This window comes from Lonchura striata, chromosome Z, assembly GCF_050655825.1.
Source record: "Lonchura striata isolate lonStrDom1 chromosome Z, ASM5065582v1, whole genome shotgun sequence".
NCBI classification, from domain to species: domain Eukaryota; kingdom Metazoa; phylum Chordata; class Aves; order Passeriformes; family Estrildidae; genus Lonchura; species Lonchura striata.
The window spans coordinates 77412405-77438801 of record NC_140740.1 but is presented as its reverse complement, the minus strand read 5'-3'; the positions used below and the strand labels follow the sequence as shown (position 1 = coordinate 77438801).

General features: G+C 35.0%; 1 protein-coding gene across 1 annotated transcript in view; it reads right to left on the bottom strand.

Moving 5' to 3' along the window:
• Positions 1-1222: 1222 nt before the first annotated feature.
• LRRC2 (leucine rich repeat containing 2) overlaps positions 1223-26397 on the bottom strand; it is a 74357-nt gene continuing 49182 nt past the window's right edge. Inside the window, exons 6-9 of the mRNA XM_021534705.3 lie at positions 7812-7957; positions 5563-5718; positions 3621-3757; positions 1223-2218 (exon numbers count right to left, since the gene is read on the bottom strand). Of these exons, the coding sequence (XP_021390380.3) occupies positions 2169-2218; positions 3621-3757; positions 5563-5718; positions 7812-7957 (489 nt within the window). The 3' untranslated portion in view covers positions 1223-2168. The remainder of the gene's footprint in view (positions 2219-3620; positions 3758-5562; positions 5719-7811; positions 7958-26397) is intronic.

Here is a 26397-nt window from a genome sequence, read left to right as displayed (position 1 = left end):
TTTTTTTTAGGAACATATTAACCTGAACTTAAAGAGTGCTGGTGATTGAGAATTTGTGTTTTATAAGTAATCCCATGGTTACTTTTATGGAAAAACAGACCTTTTGTTTCTAATTCAGATATGTGAATTCAAGTTTTTGTCTTCTGCCTTATGTTTGCCTGCTACATTAAAAAAATCATGCTTCTAGACCAGAATGATCTTGCATTTACAAATATTGACAAGCAAATGTACTTATGAACAATGCTGTTCAATGAACTTAAAAATGCATGGATTTTTTTTGTGCTCATTTTTTCTTTCTGTCTCCAAATTATTTGTAGCATTTTTATCTGTGAATACAGAAAAATTTTTAGTAAGATTAGCAGCAATGCTAAGGACTAATACAACTTCTGTATTCATGCACTTTATGTATCCAATACTGCTAATAGTAGAATTTGCACTGGTGCTTTTGTTTTGTTAACTGCGTTTGCATCCCTAGTTTTTTATTTATTTTTATACTCCATTTTATAATTACAGCCTTCGTGATTTCCTTTCCTATAATTTTCAGTGGATCACATTAGACTATGACAGAATTCTAGAAATAGAATTTCAACCAATATCAGAACAGATGTCTCTCAGAAGTTGATTATACCAATATCAATACTTAATCAAAAAAATTTATAATTTCAATAAAAGAAAGCTTGGTAGAATAGATTCAAATAGCCTAATTTCTCTCAGCCCACCTTGACACTATTTTATCCTATTTCAATTTCTTCATAATAATAACAAAAATTCTTCTATTATTCTGCTTCAGATCAATGTCAATTTTTCATATTTTTTTAAACTTCCCCCTGGATCAGAACTTGCTTAAAATCAGCATTAACACCTAGAAACCAGTTTGAGTGAGCTTCACTTTGATAGTAATATAACTCCAGAAAATTGTAAGTGGAATAAATAACACATCTACTATTTGAAATATTTTTTTCTTTTAAAAGAGTGAATGCTAGAATGTTGAAAAGAAAACATCTAAAGTTCTTTTTTTATACAGAAGCCTGAGGAGCATATCCTTCATTGCTTTGTGTTTTAAATATGGCTACTTAAGTGACATTCTACTGCACAAAACTGAAAATAGCTCATCAATAACAAAAAACAAAGATGTAAATATTATCTCACCTAACTGCACTCATAAGTTTAGGACCATTTAAATTCCATAACTTGAGTCTAATTTGAGTCTCAAAGTCTCAAGTTTTTTAGATTAAAAATATTGCTTTATTAAACAAAAAGTACATGTAAATCTAGGTTTCTGAAATTCTACTCTATATATATTTAAACAATTGTATATAAACAAGTTAATAAATAGCAAGCAAAATTATGTTTTACCAGCAAACTCATTCTTACACTACTTGGAAAATTCCAACAAATGTCCACAAAATCCTGTGATCTGAAACCATGAATATAAGACCTGTATCATCATTTTGCTGATAGTATTAGCTGACACCACTTAGTGCCTTAAAACCTTACTTAGTATACCGCTATAAGACTGCTTAGCACAGAAACTTCAATCACATTGGTACTTGAATTTGCAAACAGGTTAGAGCTTAAAATATGCTTGAATAAAAGAAGTGCTACAGTTTCTATATGTAAAGTTGTTGAAAGTTATCTAAACAGAAAATTCCAAGAACAATTTTCTCACAGAACAGAATGTAAATACAAACTATGAGTGTGTTCTCACTTGGATATTGCAAATACCTAAATGTGTGTTTGGTCTTAAGAAAACAGATCACATTCAGTTTCTAAATCAGTTTATCCCCTTTTATAAAATGAAATCTCTTCCTAAGATCACGTTTTGCATTTTACTGTTTCAGCTACAACAAACAATGTCTTCATTCTTCAGCTATGCCTGTGTATACTTAATTACAGTGGATGTTTACTTTCAGCAGGTCTACATGCAAAGTGGCTGTTGCTGTGAACTTGAAAATAAACACATTGATTTAATATGTGAAACAGCATCTTATGAAAGTTCTACCGCTTCTTTTTTTCTGTAGTTACTTGAAAAGACTACAGAAACAAATAAATAATTCAATATGATTTTGGTGTCATCCTGGCCATCAATATTTTTATGTGTTTACTATCCAGGTGGATTAAAAGAGAGTTATTCAGATATTCAGTAGAGATCTAGAGATTTTTAATCTTCAGAGCTGGAGACTGAGCATTACTTTTGTAGTGTAGGAAGGAGTAGACTCTGCAAAAAGAGAAAAAAGAAATAAATCTCAGACTTTAGCTATGTAATCCAGCACAAATAAATGAAGCCCTTAGCTAGAAACACCTCGGTTTGGTCTTGTTTCAAAGGTACTCTACAAATTATCTCTGTCTTTTAGATCTTCTGCCAGTTCATATTTTATAGAAGATATTCCTTCTACAGTCTGTTTTTCAAAGGTAGGTATTGGCATTATATATAGCACAAAAGTCAGAAGCAGAAAATACAGAAGTGATTCATGATCCAACTCTTCATAAAAAGCAGGGAAGTCCTGAGCTGCTTTGCCCCAGAAGAGTGTAAACTTGACCTATTCTCAATAGGGTCAAATGCAGGTTTCAGGCAGCCTGTCAGATCTCCATGTTTCCTAAGACTGTAGATACAAATCCATCACTACATATTTTATGTTTATCTCTGAAGACAAATTATGACCTTAGTTTTTTCCTCCATTGCCACCTTCTCTCAATTTTAACCACTGTTGTTACCATTATCAGAATCCAGTACTTTTATAGCAGACTTCAATTTAGAAATAGACAGAAACAAAATTTATATGCACAACTTATAGATGCTAAGGAACAGAATTCCAGTACGAGAACATGAAAGTATTATGAAGTTACACCCTTTCTTTATATTTCTCTTTTAACAGGTTTTGTAGGACCACTATATAGACCTCTTAAATTAAATGCAAGGAATTAAAATCTACTGTAAGATTCATTCCACAAAAAGTCCTTTCTACACAAAAAGTATTAAAGGAACTAAAATGAGCCTATGGGATATTCTGTCTCATATGAAACTTTCCCCTTTTTTCCTAACAAATCTTATTAAAGAGCACTCAAGAAAGTGAGCATTTCTCAGTGATGGCAAATATAAAACAGAATACCAGCATGAAGAAATATGTAAAGTTTCAGATGCTATGTAATAAAGATAAAAGCAGGTGTTTTACTATATTGTATAGTGGTTAAATAGTACCTTGAAGCAGATAATATTGTCAAAGAATATTCTACCAATACAATGAGGCTTTCATATATATACTGTCCTTTTTGAGGAGGAGAAGCTCTTCTTCAGGAATTCAAAATCACTAATACTAATCCCAAGAGAAGTAAGTCTAGAGAATGAGAATATTCTTTGTGTACACCATCAATCAATTGAGGTTAAGGCATATACCAACACAATTAATTTTGTATACATTTGTTCAGTATCAAGAGTATTAATTCAGGTCCAAACTTTTAACAAATAAGATTTGGCGTTTCACTATTAGGCTTATTTAATACCGTAAAAGACAACTAGAGTTTAAGGATCTATTGCTTGTCCTCTTAAAAATGAATGGTCGCAATATATATCTGCATTTATATTCAAGATAGTAGAATGCTTACTGCAAATTTACACATACCCCTTTCCCTTAGATCTTCAATGTATGCTTTCATAAACTCTTTCTCAACTTGCTCACGTTCACGTTCATTTTCTATAATTTCTTCAGTGTCTTCACATACAATTGTTTCAACCGGACTGTCCTTGAGACTTACAAATCTAAACAGAGATTAACACAAAAATGTATGTTCAGGCAGCTGAACATCACTGGCCATCATGAATGACAGTTTAGAAATTACTACCAGAGTCAGAAGCAGAAATATAAAGAATATTAGCTCAATTTTGCACTATGACATAGTTAGGATACACCTATTATAGAAATACAGATTTCAAAAGGAACTTGCTCTATAATCCACCTTCCATATAAAAATGATCAGGTTTATCTTCTTTCCATCTATCTACATAAATCATTCTTTGTAATAACAGCAGGTATAGTTCTTTATTACAGAGCTTCTGACTGACTGCACTCTTAATGATCAACATGAACTTCATCCTAACAATATTGCCTAGAAATCTGGAATTTTGCCAGATCCATTTAGCTGCAATATGTGCCTCCATTTTTTGGTTATTGCATTACTTGTCTTTTACAATACATGAGAGGACATGCATTACTTTGTAATTGAAAATACTGTAAAGGTACATTTTGTAGGTGAAAAACTAAGTGGTTACATAAACAACTTATATAATATGCAAACTAGCACATAGCACTCTGAAAATCTCTTATTTTAGCTCCAAGAAGGAAAAAAAATTAAATGGTGTTACTTTCAAAAGAACAAATGTCCCAATAAATCATATGGATTTCTAAAATTCTGATGAATTGCTGTAAGTTTGTGATCAGCTGACTTGCTTGCCCAGGTACCCAACAAACACCTCTGTCTGCTCCTCTCTTCAACTAAGCAGGGGAGAATAGCAAATGAAAAAATTGTAGACAAGCTTAATGAGAAAAGTAAAATATATGCATGGAAGAAAAGCAAAGCAAAGCAAAAAAATTTCTCTCTAAATCACTCTCTCTTTTCAACAGGTAATGTCTAGCCACTTCCTGGGAAGCAGAGACTCAATATACATAGCTAGTTTCTTTGGAAGACAAAAACTTCGATAACACATGATCCACCACCCCTCTCCTTTCTTTTAGCTTTATATGCTGGATATGACACCATATGGTATGAAACATCCCTTTGGCCAATTGGAGCCAGCTGTTCTGGCTGGTGTCCCCAACTGTTTCACCTCCCAGTCTCCAACCCACCCTCAGCCTACGATGCTTTCTTAGGGAACATTTGGAGAGACACCCTTTGTGTTGTGCCACCACTGTTCAGCAACTGCAAAAAGCGCTGATGTGTTATTAACATCTTTCTAGCTATCAGTGCAAGGAATGGACCTAAGAGAAGAAAAGTAATTCCATCCACAGCTAACTCCACTCTGAACTAAACCCAGTATAGAGTCTGAAATGTTTCCATAATCAAAAACATGAACACTGCCTGCAGAAATGCAATATCTCTGTAACTGCAGACTATAGTTTAGGTCTTTTAGTCTTATCCTGCATGCAGCAGTAAGGTGGTATTTTACAGCAAACTACTAAACCCATGTGACCTTACCTAGTATTTTCCTAGCCATGCCTCCCTCTCCCAGCAAGATACTTTTGTCATCATGGAGCTTATCAGCAGCTAGATTCCAGGCTCCTGGTCCCACTCTGAAGCATGGTTTTGCAATTCCAGAGTTAGAGCTGCTATGTCTCAGCCTACCCAGGAACAGCAGTTTATACATAGAGATGCACAATGTGGGTAACTGGTAGATGAAAATCATGAAACTGCAGATCCTCTGTAATGTCCAATCTTTTGAATGCCTCCTTTACCACTCTGATATAAATTGGGTCGGAATTTATAGAAACATGTTGGTGAAAGTATTTCTTCTGGGTGTACCTTACCTCATCTTAAGAATATTTCCCTTTCTCTCTTGCTTTTACTTACTTTAAACCTGTGGTTGACTCACAGATGGCTGTGGGTATCTCAACTAGGTCATCACCACTGACAACTAGCAAACTGAGCTTTGGCATATTGACAAGAGCTCGTGGAAGATAAGTCAACTTGTTTTTCTGTAGAAGAAGTGTCTGCAATTCATCTAACCTGTAAAGATGTCAAAGATAGAGATGACATAAAATATTTATTTCAAATAGGAACATGTAATAGATAGTAATACTGACTTGATCTTGTATATAATAGGAGCAATTGCATGCAACATCTTTGTCCTAAAAAGTCATTTAAACACTACTTTCACAAAATTTCATCAACTTTAATGGAAATCTCCAGTACTGGGTCAGCATTATAATATTAATAGCATACCTCTGACAAGTAATCAGAAGCATGCTAAGGATAAAAGGTTACAAAATTTACTGTATTTTCATGCAGAAAATGTGGACAGAACATGATACAAAGCCTCACCATGAACATCCTGCAACTAATGAAAGATACAGGCCACCAGGTCACACTTTTACCCATATGATGGTTTCTATGAATTAGGTATGTCTGTGGTAGGCAGTACATCTCCATCTATTGTTTTTCACTAGTAATTAATACTGTGGGGAGCAAGAGAAAGACCAGCTCCTCGTCAAAAGGTTCTTGCAAGTTGTCCCAATGAAATCAATTTAATGACACCATTTGGTGGAGGAACTTTTGCTTTATTTCCCCTGGCTTTTCCTAATGCAACAGAAATTTGTGTCTCTGCCTTTATTCCTTGTATTAGGTAGAAAACAAAGAGCATAGCAAATTGATGAAACAAATTTGTCTTATTTGACTGGAAGGGTCCAGTCCTGAAGCACTGTTGGCAGGCTATGCTTATCAGGCCCATGCGGTTTTTTTGAATTCAGGTAAAAATATTGTGAGGCTTCAGTTTACTGTCAACTCATCTTTATTAATAACAGACTATTGTAATGGTATTACAGACAATGATAATTCACAGAGGTTCTTTGACACCACAGGCATTGAAATAATGAGTCTGAATGAGAGTATTAGTTTACTGATGTGGCATTTTTTAGTCTTCTGAATGCACATGAGAACAAAGTTAAACAAACACCTTATTTTTTGTTGTTGATTATGATATTCTAGCATCAAATCTGGCAACTCAGTACAAAATGAAGAAGACAAAATGTAGAAAGGGAATAATTTGAAGCTAAGGGAATATAGGTTAGAGGCGAAAAAAGTTATGTAAGTTGAGAGGGTATCCTTCCCTAAAAGAAAAACATCCTCTTAGGAATTCTTTGAAGTTAGTTAAATCTCTGGTCAGATCCCCTGGGGAAAAATGACAAGCTTATGTTGTTTGTTGTGAATTGCTAACACAAGTTAAGACCAGTGCTGCTGTCAAAACAATCTGTGATTACACCATGTCCCAGAAAAATCTTTTTGCCCAGCAAAAAAGGCCTTGCAAAAGTTAGGAGTAAATTAGTTTTTTGTGAAGTTTATTCTGCCTCAGGAATTTCTATTCCCAGGTAAATAAATAATTTTGAATATTTTCTTAATTAACTTTAATTAATATGTTTGGGTTTTTTTCACTTAAGGCCAGGTAGAGTTTCATAAGCCAAGTTGCCACAGCACTCTAGAGTGAAGTTAAGCTAAGGAATAAGAAAAGTGCTCTCTCTAGCAAAAATGGGCTAGCAAGTCCCATTAGAGGGATCAGAATGATTTTTTTAAAAATTAGTTCAAAGTTGTTATCTAAACTGGGAAAATGATTATGTGTGCACACATTCATATTTACTTCAGAGTAGAAGGGGAGGATTGTCAATGGGGTTTTTGAATTTTACCAATATTTTTCTTCTTTACTAATAAAGTTTATCAGACTCTGAGTAACTTAAATATACTTTAGTTCACCTTCTCCTCCCTATCTACCCTCCAGAGAGTAACTGCTGACAATTCCATATGGTGAGTTCTCTGTGCTAGAACTGGAGCAGAGTATATCTAGTAAGCTTCCCAAAACAAGGTCGAGATACAATTACAAATTATGAAAGCAGCAAAAAATATTTTGTTAACTGACCACCATCAATGATCTACTAAAATTAGCTTTTGTTCTCAGACCCAGTCCATCAATAACATAAATATTTACATACAAAAATACCTGATACATTTCCAAATGTGACTTTCCATCAACTGTGTCCCTTGGAAACTTTTTACTTTCTAAATTCACTTAAGAGTTCCTATATCTGTCATCGAATTAAAACATAAACTACCTGTCTATGTCTTCTGGGAGATCTTTCAGGCTGTTGCTGCTAATATCCAACCACTGCAAATTAGACATCCGGAGTACACAAATTGGAATAGAATGGAACTTGTTTGCTGACACATCCACAAATGTGAGTTGTTTCAGGTTACTTAGCTAGAAAGAAATGGTGCTTTATTTTAGTTACTTTTTGGAAATACAAGAAGACATTTCATTCATCAACTATTTTTATTCCTCTTAAAGCACTTAGAAAGATAAGAATTCTTTTTTATTTTACTCAACCATTTTCCAGCCTTGTCTCTTAGTCATCATTTTATAAAAAAAGTAATTCAGAAATCCCTACACCCCAAATTGTTCATCACCTTTCTAACAGCATCAGGGGATTGGATGAAATTTTTATTCTTTAAAACCCTACAGGTTTAGATGACAAGTCTGGAACCAGAAAATAAGATGGTTCTGAGGTAAAAAAAGACAATTTTTATAACTAATAAGTTACCATTCTCAAAATCAGAGATTTGATAACCCTTAACAAAATCACAAAGATTCCCTTCACTGCAACTCTACTGTGCACTGAGAGTGCATTACTAGCACATGATTAGAAAATGAAGCTATCCATTTAAGCCAACAGATAATTAGGTCCAATATTTTTCAAAGATCTTTAAAAGCACATCTTCCATACTATAAACTAAATATATAATAAAATACACTAGATATTTTTATTAAAATAATTTTCAAAGGAGTTCTATTTTTATGTAATAAATACTGAATGCAATGAAGATTAAGTACAAATGTAAAATATACCTGTTAAAGAAATTAATGTGTTGAATAGAGTTCTCTGTGTAGTGAATCAATTATGCACTCTACCAGTGTTCATAAAACCATGCAGCTAGCTAAAGTGAATGTCAAAAGAGTATAAATGTTAGCAAAAAAAGTATTCTAGAATAGAAATTTTATTTCTGAGGTTCTAATCATCACTCACCATCACAATCCAACTCTACAGATCACAATACAGAAAAAAAGTAGCAAAAAAATTTCCTTGGCCTTTACCTGAATGTACTTTACACTATAGGAATAAAAATCTCAAATCAAACACATTTACCACTTCCAAGTTGAGCAGAACACATGCAAAAGATAAAATATGAAAAAATTATAAACTAATAAAATACATTATGAAAACTTGACAATTCTTTTTTAATTATTAATAATTAAGATCTGGAGGGTTTTTTGCATTATCTTAGCTCCTTTTTATTGCAATACTGCCAGACTTTCATCTTAATATGACCCTTGTTATTTAAAGTCCTCATATTCACAGTATGGTGCTGTGACAGAGCTAGTTTCTTTAGGGACATTTTGATGGTGGTTTTTAGTTGGATGTTTTTGTTTGTTTTGTCCTGTTTTTTTTGATTTTGGGTTTGGTTTTTGGGTGGTTTTTTTTGTTTGCTTGTTTGTTTTTTGGGGGTTTTGGGTTTGGTGGGGTTTTTTTTGTAGTGTTGGGTGTTTTTTTGTTGTTGGGGTATTTTTGAGGGATGTAGGTTTCTTGTTTGGTTTGGGGTTTTTTGGTTTTATTTGCTTACTGTTTTGTTTTTTCTAGTTATAACCTCATAAGCTGCAGAATCTCATAATCTTGAGAAATATTTTCTGAGTGGTTTACTGAAGATATCCTGTTGCAAATTACTACACAATGAAGCTTATCTTTCAAAAACATAATAGAGATTCAGAGTTCCTGTAGCCAAAGGTAAAATTTCAAAATCTCCCTGACACTGTCTTAAAACAGTCCTGGTGAATCATCACCATGGATATGTCTCACCACAGAATTCAAAGTAGGCAAACACATTTTGTTGTGACACTTTTTACTTTCCAACCATTTTGTCATTTTGGAGACTGACTAAAAGCGATGAACACTCCAACATATTCTATAAATTTCCCAGATACTGAATCTATTTTCCAGAAAAACTAAAGGACAGCAACTCTTCTAGAATGTAGCGACAGGATAGTATGGAAAATAATGGCACCATCCTTATACTGCAATAATTTTGTGGTTTCTAATTGTTATCACAATTTCAAATCCCAAGCAAATATTTAAAGTTTGTCTAAACTCAGAATAACTTACTAAAATTGCTGATACATGTATTTCAACAAACTCCCCTCCCAAAAACTTTGCAAGTACAAAATTTAAATAATATCCCACAAGCTTAAATGCCACCCAAATATACTCAAACCATACCCAAAGAAGAAAAGCCACAACCTCTAAATACATAGTAGCAGATACATGTTAAAATATACTTTCTTTACTGTTCACTCAAGTTCCTAAACACTTTACTTTTACATGTAGTCACCTGCCACACTGAAACAAATTGGTAACATTAAGAGTAGATGGTAAATTTATATCTCTTCAGCTATTTTTCCTGAAAGTGCTCTATTGAATTAAATATTACAAGCTATGTTTATATAGCAGTATTACTTTTTTTAAGAAATATAGCTGTTTCTTACATTTTTCAAATAGCATGGTATATAGATTAGTTTAATACTTTAATACTTGGTTAGATTAAAATATACATTTTCAGCAGTTTGTATTCCCATAAAAATGTACAAACAAAACATAAGGCCATCTACTCTATCAATACATATTTTGGTTCAGCATGCCACAGAACATTTCAAGCCAGGTTATATCCTGTAAGCTGCAAGCCCTCAGTACTTGTACTTCTAGTGTAATATTTAACAAAGCTGTCCATTTGCTAGAGAATGTTGAAACCTAATGGAGTATTTAATTGAATATCTTCATGATATGTTACTAACAAATGTCTTTGATAGATGATGCATTGGAAATTATGGTAGCTGTGCATTATATTTTCCAAAGAAAACACTCTGTATTATATTTCTTCTTAAAGGACTGATGGATTTTTGCACCTTTTGCAACATTTCATCTTCAAACAAGAATGGCTCCCATATAATTTTTAAGTTATCATTTATTTTTGCTTGACATTGATTTTTACTATTTTCCTTTATGATGCAACTTTGAATCAATCACTTTATAGGCTTTATGCAAGTTCTATTTTTTTTAAAATAGCCATATTTAACTGTCTAGATATCTGGACAGACTTATTGCGTTACTTATTTTAATCATTCTTGTCCCTTTTCTTTGACAAACTGCACCATTTATCTTCATAATTTTGTTCATAGAATTATTCCAGATATCATTGTAAATGTCCACTTCTTCTTTTTCTCTCTGGCAGTTAAACCTCCAGTTGAAAGAAGAGGTCAGCATGTCCCAGAACGAACTATTATTTGATTAATGGGTGTGGTTTTATTTTTCTTCTGCTTTTTTGCTGTGAAAGGGATTTGCACATAAAGGCTGCATACTTATTTATCATTAATTGCTTACTACTTAGCATCAACACATTAAAAGGTGCAAGGTTGTGTTAAAATACCATATTTTTCAGTGACATGTAAATAACAGAATCTGCAACCCATCAAAGTCAATACATAAGACATGAAAAGGATTAACCTAGAAATGTCTATCCACACATTACAAATGCACTTTTGCATAGAAATTTCAGAAGTGACATCTGAGAAAATTTGTCCCACTTCAGTAGTATAGCTATCATATATATTATTTCCCATATATTGACACTCATTATGAACCTGCTGAACACTGTAGGATATATATAAAAAAGAAACACCCTAGGAGCAGACTGCATAGTTGTCCACTTAGATATCATGACTTCAAACCAAGTGCCTATCTTTTCTTTCATTGAGCTGTAAGTGTAACCTTTTCTATAATCTCACTGACATTCATGGATAAAAGCAACAATTACAGAAACCTGGTACAAGAATCTTTAGAGGCAGAAAATACCTTTCATGAAGATATAGTTGTATATTTATAGCCCAGTTCACTATAAGACTGCCAAACTGGACTCTTAAACTTGATAAGGCAAAGGCATTCAACAGTCCCCTTTCTAATCCAATGGTTTAGAAACAGAGTACTAATTTCACGTGTTTTGTTACAAAACCCTCTGAAGCCCAAAAATGCATGAAATCAAACATTTCATTTGCTTGGATCTTGTGCAATGCCTTAAAGAGCACAGTTGTATGTCTCAAACACAGTTAAGGCCACTTTTAAGGAGAAGGACTTTGCCATGAGATGAGATAAGCACAGAATAGAGTGACAGGATGGCACTAACTCCAGGCCTGGTGGAGCTGAGATTGGAGTAGTACATCCCGGACAATGCAGCCAGAAAAAAATTCACACAGCGATAAACTCTGCAAAGAAGCAAGTGCTCATATGTTTATCACCAGTCACACAAAGCTCACTCCAGGCTATGGCATGGATAGCATCCATAATCACTGAATCTCCTCTGAAAAGACCTCTATGGATACCTGGAATTTTGACAGTAAATTAAGCCACCACATCAGGAGCTTGAGATAAGATAAAGGTGGTGCTATTGCCTGAGTGTTATCTCATGGGGGAGGTTAATAGAACTTGGGAGAAGAATCTATCACTGATACTGACCACAAAGAATGCAGTATTTGTGGACCTCAAGGAAAGCCAACTCAGTAACTGTTCTGAAATCATCTCCATCTGGATAAAAGGTAATTCCTGAGGGGAAGATCATGAGCACCAACTCACAACCCATCAACCCAAGAAACCCACCAACTCAAAAGAAGATAAAAACTAAGGACATGGTCTTACTATCCTTGAAAGTGAGGTTTTCACATGACCAATAGAATAAGAGAACAGTGTAGCCAATAAGCATTAATTCTTTTGTTTTCTAAAACATATAAACAGTGAAGAGTTTTGAAAGACACCAACAACCCCACCACCAAGTAGCTCAGGGTGATTAAGGGCCAGCAGGATACTGCTGGATTCAAGTGGCAAATATCTTCTAACTTATATATCTCTTTCCCCTCTGCCTTTTCTACTTCTTTCTTTCTACCCCACACTAATAGTTAAATAAAAAATATATATAAAATATATATATTATATATATATATATATATATATAATATATAAAAAATAGTTAAATAAAAAAAAAAATAGTTAAATAAAAATATTGTTGACTTCAGCATATGGTGTTGTTTGCACCTTAATTATCTCATTGGATCGTGGTATCTTGGTAAGCTATACCAAAGAAATATAAGTGAAAGACAGCCTTCACTGTGATGGCATCATTCTGATTTTGCAGTGCTAAAATCCTAAACCTTTTGTGGAGTTAATCCACCAACAGACACAGTTATCCTTATGCCAAACCATTTACTTGGAAGTTTAACATTGTCCCCTTTCACTGTTCATAAGTTCATCATCCAAACAGCTAAAGATTAATGTCTAATAGGGTAAATATAGCTATGATAATCTTACTATTAGAAGTTCATAGAAAGAGACTTCACTTGTTATTAAAATAGGCTTTTTGTATGCACAAATCTTTCATTAGATCTACAAAAAAGTAAGAAAATTTGTTTTATTCAATATTCACAAAATACATGCAATATATGCAACACGTAAAATGTTCACAAATGTATCAGGTATTGATCATTCACAGGTGAATGAAGAATCACATAGTAAGGCAGGATTGTCATCATACAGTTAAAATCCCTATGAATGTGAATTATGTTTTTAAGTGTAGGAGCTGTTCCAAGCCAACATAAGAGTCACATGTATGAAATTAAGTTCCCAATTAAGGATTTCCTGGGTTAAAGCCAAAACAAATCTTCTGTCTCAAAAAATAAAATTATGTTGGTTATTTATGTTAAATTTTCATAGCTTTTATGCTGCAGCTATACAGTCTGCATATATTATTTGCCATCATAAGCTTTGCCATCATAAAGTTATCTCATATTCAAAACTTGTAAATTAAGGATACACTTTAGAAGAGAAAACTAGGCTCTGCCAAAGTTCAATTAAAGATTTTTCATCAATTTCAATGGTCCTAGTAGCTTACTTTGGGAGTGTACTCTTCATATGTTTCAATTAAAATCATTAGAGGAGGAAGAACAGTGATGTCAGGAGCATATGGACATCAACTGACCTATCCAGCATGTTTGTATAAGACACAGGAGACAAAATGTCTTTGGACGTGTCAAAACTCTTTAAAGATATATGCTGTGCCTTCACCAAGAGATTATCAATATTGCTTACTTTTACAACAGAATAGAAACAAAGCCAAAAACACTTTTTCATTTCAGCTTCAAGATGCATAGCAATTGAAGAAATACTATTCAGATGGTGCCATCTTAATTATGATTCAAGCGTGTACAATGATTCTGGTTTGCCATGACAACACAATGCACCCTGGGAAGTTACCTTTCTGGTTCAAAAAATTGAGTATACTCATTTGAGCTTATTCTGAAACCCAGAATAAGTCACTATTTTCCAAATGAGATATGGGAAAATCATCTAAAAGATATGGAAATTTTACTCTGAAACCACTTTAAAAATATAACATTAAAAAAGTTGACAGTTCAAATAAAGAATTATAATATATTGACTATAAATAATTATATCAATAAATAATATAAATATATAAATTTATAAATATATATTGTTATATAAATTTAAAATTATAATACATTTTGTTTTACATTGATAAAATAGAAAACATTCACTTCAAAATAAAAGATCTCGAGGATGTTTGAAGAGGTAAAATCAGCGCAAGAGAACCGAGTAATGATGTAATATTGACAGATGCAAAATAAATAATTAGGAAAATTGTGGGAGAAAAGCATATAATAAAACTAATAATATGGTTCTGTAGTTCTAATTTGTTACAATGACCCCATTTTGATGATTGATAATGAAATTTTTTCACCTTATATATACTGGAGCTGAGCCACTACACCAATCTGTGTTCTACGCCAGATTGAGCAGAGATAGCCTGACAAGCTTGGAAAAAAGACTTTTACAAAATGCCACCCAGAAATCAGCTTACAAATAAATTAAGTGGAAGACATAATGTTATGGCAAAAAAGATATTTCTACCTCAGTACCAGAGGTCAAAAGATTTGTAATTTGTGAGCCACCTTTATGACACCAAGAATAAGCATCTCTGTGGTTTTTTTGCTTTTCAAACAGAAATAATGGAAATTTTTTTTGTCATGGCACAGAGTAGCTTCACCAAAATCACAGTATTCCTGCCATTCAGAAGTGCTGAGAACTACAGCAGCTATGAACAACTGTCTACTAGCAGGAGAACGCTGCAACTTGGATCTGGATTTGTCTTGAAGCAAGAGTTTCATAAAGAATATCTCCAGATTTGTGAAATTCACGAGGAAGATAAGACTACTTTGCAAGCTATGACATACCTCATCTGGAATTAGACCATGTGTAGTACAGCATATTGTTGTAAAATATCCACTATAAAAATTATTTTTCTTTTAACTCCACAGATTACACATGTAAGACACTGATATACTATCAGTGTCTTACACTATAAGACACTTACATTTACTATACAAAGTAATACAAGATGTGTCTTATACAAACTATACAAACCTACAACTGAGGACACTGTCAACAATTCAACACAACAGGTCACTACTTTGTAGCTCGGCAGGATTACAGCAAATTTTCTCTTCCTACTCTTCCTTCCTTTCTTATAGTGCTGCTAGACACACAAGGGTTTTTTATTTACTTTCCTTCAGGTACTGACAAATGTAACAGGAAATATTCCTCAATAAATATCTCTTCCAAAAGTATTCAGTTCTCCCTATTTTATAACAGTATTCCGAGGAAGTTTTATGTTGTGCTTTGATATAAACATGCAAAAACAAATTGAAAATAAAGCTAATATTTTAAAATAATCAGATATGCAAGAGGTATTTTTCTGACTTGGACAAGAAAGCTAAGGAATGGCACATATGTTGTGTGTACAGTGAGCAGGTTTTTGTACAAATAGATGTCTGACTACTTTCTAAGAACTTGTTGGTGCAATGAAGAGTATGAGGCTGTGAATTCTTACTGTTCTTAGGGCTGCATTGCTATTTTGGACTACTCCATCCAGTCTGTGACCAAGTTACCTTAGGGCATCCATTGAATTATGTTCTTCTTATTAGGCGTCTGACAAATATAAAAATTAATACTTATTCATATGCATACTTTAGAAAGCTTGCAATGAAGCTGGACTTTCATGATGCAACTTAGAGGTAGAATTCTCCTAATGTGAATTTTACACAGATGTGACACAGGTTCTGGAGAGCAGTCCTCTAGTAATACTATGCAGTGTGTAATCTTTGGTAGGGATGATAACATAGCAAGCCTACAGTCATCTGATTTTTACTGAAAATTCTGTAAATTATGTTTTTCTTGGGTTTTTTTGTTGGCTGTTTGATTGGTTGATTGGTTTGGTCTATAAAAAAAAAAAGCTAGCTGCCTGCATAGAATATAGAATATATCTGGCCCAGTCTTCAATGTAGCCAAGAGGCTCTTGTATTTCTGGGAAGCTGCTAAGTCTAAATTATATCAAGACCTCTTCTATTAGCTCAAAGTACCTCAGGAATATATAGGCATGAATGCAGCTGAAGGCTTGTTCCATAAGCCCCTTGGATTGCTAAATATTGTCCTGTGTCTCTTAAACAAGAAAAAAATGGCTAACAAAATCAGTCATCTGGCCTGTCCCAGCATAGCTGTTCAGAAGATGAATTGGGCAGAATCAGGTTTCATGGTACTGAAACAGTATAAGCTCAGATACATTTTACGCTTTTATTTCTATGCCCTATATCAATATAAGTAGCTTATACACAGATGTTTTACTACTCAATTCCCTCTAGATTGCGTCCAAGCTACTTATCTTTGTTTAGCTATGTATTGCTGCTAGAGGCACATACACCCCCAGTAATTTTTTAATAATGAAACAAAAAACTTTGACATATTTGTGTATATCATGTGCAATATCAGATAATATTTTCTGTGTCCATGACATTTTACAAATACCTATATAATGCTTTGAGCATATAAAAACATGAATATAACAAAAGAAAGTATGACTGCTGAGCAAACATATAGGAGTAACATTTATTATTAACAGCATGCATCTGAAGCTGTCAAGATTTTCACAACTGCAAATAAAATCTAATACCAAGAAGCACAAGCTAATGCAAAAACATTTATTAAACTGACTGAAACCTGGGAAAAGATGGAAAAATGAAAAAAGTAACTTCATTAAAGTCTTGCACTCACTATGCATTAGTGATCAAAAGAGCAAATAAATTGTTGGATATACATGTAATGTGATATACAATAATTAATCCCAAATTACTTCCCACTAAGTAAAACAACACTACACACAAAACACCATAATTCCCAATTTTTCTCTAGGTAAATTATAGTAATATATGGGATTTGGAGATGAACAATAAATAATAACAGAATGAAAATACTTTGTTATTTTCTTTAAATTTTTGGTTTGCAGTGGTTCTGAAAGACCTAAATCAAGATTAGGAAAAACTGTAAAGGTTAGAAAAACTGAGTGAGAAATTGGTAATTCATGACAATGTGCCTCACAAGAGCATCATAACCAAAAAGCATTGCATCTCTCAATAAAATGAAAACTTTACACAATTAGATTCTAGAATTTGCAACATGTTTTGAAATTACTTTGAAGAATTCTGAGGAAGCTGACATTTACACGAATAATGAAAACCTCTATTTATATGTCACAGTCCAAAGAAGCACAGTTCAAATTGTTTCAACCTCAGAATATAGCAGTTCTTGTAAAATAATACTGCTTTTTGAGATTTCAAATGTCATAACATCTAAAAGTTTAATTTTTAGTAATGCAGATCTGCAATTTAAGATTTATTACTCTACTGATATCATTAACAGCGCACAAAAAACTGGAAATAAATCTCTGCGATGCAAAGCTCTAAAAAACAGACAGAAGAGTTCTCTATTGTGCTATTTCAATAACAAAAATAGCAACTACAAACAAATGGAAAAAAGTGAAAATAAATACAGTGGCAGGAAGTCATCTACCAAGGTGAAAAAATACATCACAGAATGTATAACACAGGTTTCCTGATTTCTAGTCTTCAGATGCTGAGGATCATTCCAAGTATGTAATGTAACAAATACATCAATACCTTAATTATGACAATGGAATTAACTGAGATTTAAGATTATCTATACTTTTATAACCTTCTCATTTCTTCCCTTTTTTTTTTTAAATGTACATTCTTCGGTTCTGAAGCATCAGATTAGGTCCTCTAATTGCAATAACTTTTTTGTTATTTAAACCACAATTAAACCACTCTAACCACTATTTAAAAGAGCATTTTATAACTGAGAATGAAAAATATTTCAGCTATATTAAAGACAGTTTGAAGTAGCCTGGCCTCTCCTTAAACCAACTCTCTTCACTGAAAGGAGTGTATTCAAAGACAAACCATAAGAGCAGAAAAGAAAAGAAAGTCATGAAATAATGATGTCCAAATGTGATCCAGAAGCTTGCATCCCCTGTGCTACCACTGTCACACCCTTCATACATAACTTTCAACTGACCACGTCTGTATTGCAAGATGAAATGAAATAAAAGCCTCAAGACTACATGGCAACTAGATGAGGTTTAAAGGTGACCTTATTGTTCTCTCCAACTTCCTGAAGTGGGTCAGTCTCTTCCACCAGGCAGCAACTGACAGAACAAGAGGACACAGTCTCAAGCTACATCAGGGAAGGTTTAGGTTGGATATTAGAAAAAAAAAATCACAAAATTAATAATAAAGTACTGGAATTGTCTTCCCATAGAGGTGGTAGAATCACCATCTCCAGATGTGTTTAAAAAAAGACTGGACATGGCACTTCGTGCTATAGTCTAGTTGAGGTGTTAGGGCACATGTTGGTCTTGATGATCTTAGAGGTCTCTTCCAACCTCATTATTCTGTGATTCTGTGATATGACATGACTGAAACTAGGAGTCAGCAACAGCTAGCCCTCAGCAGCCATCTGTGGTGCATACACTCCCCAGTCATATAGCCATATAATTGTGTATCATGTAACCAGACACAGTCTGGGGAAGTTCTGTCACATTTTCATACACATTTTTCACACAAACTCTACACACAGGCAAGCACTGGCCACATATACCCAATGTCCTCGCTGCATGTGTAAACTGGCACATGGAACATCAAATTTTGAGTCACAGAATTTGGCAACCAAAGCTATCAGTACCACTTTGGATAAGTCCAGAAAGAAACAGTTTGATGTGGCTACCATAATGAGGGTGATGGGGACTCCAATGGAACACATGTCAATTAAAATTAGATAGGGGGGAAAAAAAAAGTTGATTTTGCAAAGTAAAAGATAAGAGAATTCTGTAAATCTTGTTCTTACAGCACTGTGTTTTAATCTTTCCATGACCTCTATAACATTTGCTCTTATTATTCATAAAATTGCACATCTCCTTCTAAACTCCACCAGTAGTAAACAACTATATGACAAGTCAAAATAGTGAATTAGATGGATAGTCTAATCAGCAAGTGAAGAAATGTCTCCATTTTTTTTATTTGTTCCGAACTTTCTAGTCATTCATTTCTTAACTGGAATTCATCCTGCTTTGTACTACAGATTAGAATGTCAGAACTCCAGGCTTGTGAGTTGGCATGACTTCAATAAGTAAAGCAGGAACCACTGGGACATATCCTTCTTTGAATTCCCTCACAAATTCAACATCTCCTCCACTTCATATTGGGTATAATTCTATTCTCTTTTGTCCAGGACTAGTAAGGCAGAGGTGTTACCTGAGCTCTATATGAGATAAAAAAATTCCTGGCACAATGTCTGCTTTCAACTGATCAGGCTATCTCTGTCTTCATATCTTTCACATTGATCAATGATGACAAAAAATGACAACCTTACCAGGTGTTTTTTACAGCTGTGAAGAGTTGATCAATCATGTAACTACCTGTAATTAGTTAACAACTGATATATACTCAGTAATAAATTAAACCCATTCTTTTCAATTATACTCTCAAACTTTATTCTTCTTATGGAATAAATTACACCTCTCATTACCTGTACTTTATAGAAAAATAAATAGTATGCTTTTCTCTCCCTTCAGCTATAACTCTGTTTTGGTTCTTATCAATCCATGTATGTTGGCACCAGAAACATTTTTCTGCAAGACAAAACATGCAAGTCTGGTAGTACTATGTATTTGTTCTGCTCTCTGCTTCTATTCAGTAGCTATATAAAACCTGCCTCAGATTATCTCACAGATGAATGGAGGATATATTATTAGAATTTTGAAAACCTATTTTGCTTTTAAAGAGATTTGGAACTGTTTTGAGAGAAAGCAGAGCTGGAACAATACCAAATACTCTTTCCTACCACTGAATTCTTTTACAGTTATATTCATGCTTTATGTAATAATTTTAATGCTCACATTATGCCCCTTTGGTCATTGTTAAGTCTTCCCTTATGCTGTAAAACTACTTGTCTGTCATTCCCTATTACAAAAGTGTTTTAGACTGTGAAAGGTGATATTACTTTTACTGAACTAATGTGAAAGGTAAAGGAAAGGTCACTGGCACCACAGCATGGAGGTAAGCATGGGTCAGCTCTCCAGTGAAGTGGACTGTTATTATTAGCTGCTGACTTATTCTGATAGTGAACTGGTTTTAAAATGATGCTATATAAATTAGAAGGCTTTGGAAGCACAGTGTCAAGAGGATCAACTGACACATTTTCCCGTGCTTAACTTCATAATCCTATTTCCTAACATAGATCCATGTCCTTCTTTAGCCCCTCAACTATTAAAATATTTATGAGCACTCCTTGCAGCAGTAAGGCCTCTGAGAAACTCTCCTGACACCTAACACCTTTGCACCTGCTTTTTTGGGTTTCACACCCCTCCTGTTAATGTTTGATATTGCATCTTATACCAGTTCCATAACACAGCTGTTGTTTTGCATGGATTGACACTTTGACCGACTGCATTGGAAAATAACTCATCACAAGCTTTAAGCAAATTTAAGGAGAATATAAGCCCTGAGCAAAGAAAAGCAAGATAAAATTCTGTCTAATGGAGATGCAACCAAGCCAAGCAACTGGAAAATCCCTTCTGATACTGAAAAATGTGTGTGCGGAAATGATGGCCCAATTACAGTCAACTGGACTTTTCCTAGTGATTTGAAATGAAAAATTTACCAGATTTTGGTTTCCCAGTACCAAGTTAATCCCTTTATTACAGCACTCCTCCTGTTTTGTGGTCCTGAAAACCCTCATGAATAAAATTTCATTTTTAGCAAATCTTTTATATGACTCTTTTGCATATTTTTAACAAATATGATACATGGCTCCTTTGCAGCCTCTGGAAAATCTCACAAACATAAAGATTCAACAGATTCTTTATAGTCCCATTTAATGAGACAGGAAGGACCTGTGTGTGAGTTCTTCCAGTGCCTTACTGGATGGTGAAACTGCTGGGAAGTTAATGTCCTGTACATTTGATTGCATTTTTTATTTATAATTGTCACATGCATTAAAAAAAAATATAAATGAAACAAGACATTATTTTGAAGAATAATGTGCTGGCAAAACAACATAATATTTTACATTTCTATAGAGATGGCTGGTGTCCCACCTACCAGGTAATGGCTTTGTGTCAGTCACTGATTACAAAGACAAATTATATGAAAATGCCCAGTGGGGACTTATTTGAAGCCTACACGCACATGCATAGAGCTTGTGCCTCTGTTTTCCTGCTACAGTGTGGCTTTGATGAAGAGACTAACAAAAAGAGGGCAAAAGAATCTGAAAATTTTCCAGTTGTTGAACACCATTTTTAAAATATCCGTTGGAATTGTATTAATGTATAAAAAGTTATTTATGTCTATTCTGGATGCTGTTGTATTTGAAAACCGTAGGTGACTAGTAAATCCCTGATCACGTATGGGGGTTGTTTAGCATTTGTTACCATTATTAAACTATTTAAGAGATAACTATTTATATTTTTCAGTTAAGCAAAGAAGAGAAATAGCACCCATTATAACTCCTGTGACCATTGAAAGCCTTTCCAGAGAGAATGTATTCCTGGACCTGTAGGTCATCAATGCAAGTAAACTAATTGGTGACATAAAGATTAGAAGCAGCCTGGGCTGCAGTTATCATACACTAATGGAATTCACCGTCCTGAGGGATATGAGTCAGTTGAAGAGCAAAGTCAGGACCCTGAGCTTTAGGAAAGCAAATTTCCAGCTCTTCAAGGGCTTAGTCAATAGCAATCCCTTGGGAAACTTATGTCAGAGACAAGGGTGAAAAACAGAGCTGCTAGATATTTCAGGATGTCTTCCATAGTGCACAAGATTTTTCTATGCCCAGGTGTAAATGATCAGGCAAGGATGACAAGGCACTCGAATGGCTAATTAGGGAACTGCTGATAAAACTAAAGGAAAAGAAGCAAATACTGGAAGCATGTCAGGTAACCTGAGAAGACTATAGGAACACAGTCCGTTTGTACAGGGATGGGGTGAGGAAGGCCAAGGTGAAGTCATAGGTGGATCTCTACATCCCTGTAGATCTCCATGGGCTGCAAAGGCACAGCTGCCTCCCCATGGGCTGCAGCCGAATCTCAGCTCTGGCACCTGGCACACTTCCTCCCCTTTCTTCTGCACAGACCTTGGCATCTGCAGAGTTGTTCCTCTCACATGTTCTTACCCCACTATTTTCTGGTTGCTACTATATCTGCACAATAACTTTTATTTTATTATTAAATATAGCAGAAGCATTGCCACCATTTCTGACTGACCCAGCCTTGGCACTGGCTCTCCCAGACTTGGAGGAATCTTCTAGCAGCTTCTGATAGAAGCCACCCCTGTAGCACCCGCATTACCAAAACCTGGCCATGCAAACGCAATACAATATGCTAAGGCACACAGAAGACTAGGAGGTGATTCAGGACAGCCAGAAGATCTTCACCAGGGAAATGTTCTGCCTGCTCAGCCTAGTGGCCTCCTACAGTGGCATGACACCATCAACAGATAAGGAAAGGATCATCTATACAGATTTCTGTAAAGCCTTTGACATGGTTCCACAACATACTTCTCACTGAGATGGAGAGACAGGGATTTGATGGCTGGAGAAGTCAGTGAATAAGGAACTGGCTGAGTGGTGTCATCCCCAGCAGTCTGGTAAATGTCTGGATGGAAGTTGATGAGAAGCAGTATGCCTCAGAGGTATTGGAACAGTGCTATTAAATTTCTTCATCAATCATATAAGCAGTGGGATCAAATGGACCATCAACAAATTTGCAGATGACACCCAGCTGAGTGGTACAGTTGACCTGTTTGAGTGATGTGATGTGACGTGATGATGTGATGTGATGTCACCCAGAAAGATGCAATGTCATCCAGAGGGACCTAGACTACCTTGGGAACCAGGTTCACATGAGCATCATGAGATGTAATAAGATCAAGTACAGGGAGCTGCACCTGGGTTAGGACAATCCAGTTATCAACACAGACTGGGGGATGAGCAGATGGAGAGCAGCCCTGCCCAGAAGGATTTGGGGGTGCTGGTGGTGAGAGGCTGGACATGACCCAGCCATGGGCACTCCCAGCCCAGAAAGCCAAATGTGTCCTGGGCTGCATCCAGAGCAGGGTGGGCAGCAGGGGAGGGAGGGGATTCTGCCCCTCTGCTCTGCTCTGCTGAGAGCCCACCTGGAACCCTGCATCCAGCTCTGGGGTGCCAGCACAGGGAGGACATGGAACTATTGGAGTAGGTCCAGAAGAGAACAAGAGAATTTATCAGAGCAATGGAAAACCACCTCTGTGAGAACAGGCTGAGACAGATGGTGTTGTTTAAGCAGGAAAAGAGAAGGTTTCAGGGGAGACCTCACTGCAACGTTTCAGTTCTTAAAGTGGACTTCCAATAAAGATTGAGACAGTTTTTAGTAAGAACTATTGTGATAGGACAAGGCATAATGATTTTAAACTAAAAGAGTTGAAAAACAGATGATATAAGGAAGGCATTTTCAACAATGAGGGTGCTGAAACACTGGTACAAACTCCCCAGAGATGTGGTAGATATCCTATTCCTGGAAACATTCTGTCAGATTGGATGGAGCCTTGACAAACAAGTTCTAACTAAAGATGTTCCTGCCCATAGCAAGGGGGTTGCACTAGATGATCTTTACGGATCCTTTCCAATCCAACCTATTCTACGGTTCTGTGATTTTGAAAGGTCTTCATATCTGTGCTTGCTTATATTATGACTTAGCTGAAATTGTGCATCAGAAATACAAAACAAGATTTAATTTGATCTTTTGAAAACACAGTGTGTTAAAGCAACCATGAAGCATAACATTTTAATTTCTCTGAATTTCAAATATCAGTATGTACAGGATTGACATGAAAATGTAGGCATTCATAGATACACTCTCTGCTTGACAAATTATTCATATGCTTTAATGGTCTTGAATTCCTTCATTTTGAACCACTAGATGATACAGAAAAAAATTCTGATCACTAACTGGGACTCTTCAGATGTAGTATTGAACACTGTTCAAGGCATAATAACTTTTTAATTTGTCTCTGTATCAGAACATCTAGTGCAAGCATTCCTGTCTTGCTCCTGGTATTGTGGAATGTCTTGCCTGTCCTGTGGCTGACATCATATGCCATACCAAATGGTACGTATGGAGGAAATTAGAACTTCATATTCCCTCTCTTCTCCTTGAAGTTCCTTTGGGTCACATAGATACTGTTGGTTGCAGCAACATTATTGGCACAAAAAAATGGAATTCAGAACAAAGCTGTCTCTTTGTCATGCATGAAATGTCATGCACAGGAAACTAATTGTGTGATTCAGTAAATAACTGTAGAAAGCAATACTTTCTGAAGAAAGAACACCTGAAAATAAGGTCAGAGCAGTTTTTCTACAAAGTTTAACCAGAAAATACATTATTTATAATACAGGCTTTTTTCCCTGGAAGAATAATTTTATTGAATAACCTGTATGAAGATAATGGTGAGAGGAACACTATCCAACAGTTAAAATACAAATACCAGTATCATACTAATTCTTAAACTCACATGCAAAATATACAAGAAATTTGGAAATAAATCTATCTCCTTCTCCCTGTATCTACTAATATATAGTATCCAGTATAATGTGGGAGAGGGACTGTGGTGGGGGAGGGACTGGATAAGGTACAGGGCATGCCTCACCATCTTAGCTAGAAGAACAAAGTCCTCTCCACCTAAGAATCTTACAAGATATGTGTTGTATCAGGGACAATTGTACCCTAAGCCTCATAGTGTGCCTTCCTCTGCTAAACTTGGCTACTGAGGTCTGTAAGTATCTGTTACAAACTGACCACATAAACATAATGTCGTGTAGGTTGACTTTTCTTATGTACATTTATATTTTATTTCAATTTATATTTTCGCTCATGTCCATAGGAAGATTTTATTCATTTGCAAGTGCAGATAATATAGATTTGAACTCCACTGCAGATCCATAAAATTTCTCTGCCAAGTTTTTCTTTCAAGTGATACTAATTAAGTATTGATTTTAATATCTAAATGTTAGACATAACATCTAAATATTTAATTATATGATATCTACTAAATATCTAAATCTTAAAAATTTTAGATATCAAACAATAGAACAATTTTTTTTTAATTGAGAGTTAGACATTGAAATTTGGACATAATATGAAATGGTATGAAATCCTAATCCTTGGGATGAGAAGATGAGAAACATAAAGATGAGAACACAAATCCTCAATTTTTTTTCATGTAGCATCAGATTACCTCATTTTAAGATTTTTGTGAGATGACTTACAGAGTGCTGAAAGTGGCCTTTACAAACACAGAAAAACTTTTTGCTAGAAATGAACAGGCAAGTGAGCAATGTGCTTTCCTCCTGATGCTACAGTACAAGGCACGTCCCTCAAGGAGCAGTCCCAAAGCACACTCAAATAGAAATGGTGAAAAAGTCCAGGCACTTGGACATACATGATCCTTATAGGCTGGTACAGCTACTCCATGAGGTGCATTTGAACTAGAATAATGTGTTATGGTTTTGGATGGGGTGTCTCTCGGGCCATTACTCTATGTAAAAAAGGAACCCAAGGCAAAATTAAGCTTCAATAATTTCTACTGGACTGCAGTTTGCCTTTATTACTTCTGACTAAGTTATACACTGAAGAATGTTGATGCCATTCTTGCACACTCCTTTAATCTTCCCAGAAGAAACTTTTAAGGACTTGAAAGTCAAATAAAAATTTAACTTCCTAAGAGAGGATAAACAGGAGACATTCAGCATTCTGTTAGTTTTTTCTATTAGTTGCCAAGTTTTCTCTTTCTTCCTAATGTTGTAAAGAGAAGCTATTCTCCTACCAAAACAGAGCTTGCACATATTTGCTTTATTATAACCTCCAGTTCACAGTACTGACTCCACATGAGAGACATGGCCAACCCTTATGAGCATTTCACTGGATTAACTGATGTTAGCAACAATTCTGCTGGATAATAAATCATATAATCTAACTTGTGGTCATTAACACTTGTATTGCCTGTCCATGGCAACGTGCTGGCAGTGTGGGGAGTTCAGGGGAAGATGCTCTGCAGAAAGACACCAGAGGCTGCCCTAAATGGATACCAACAAT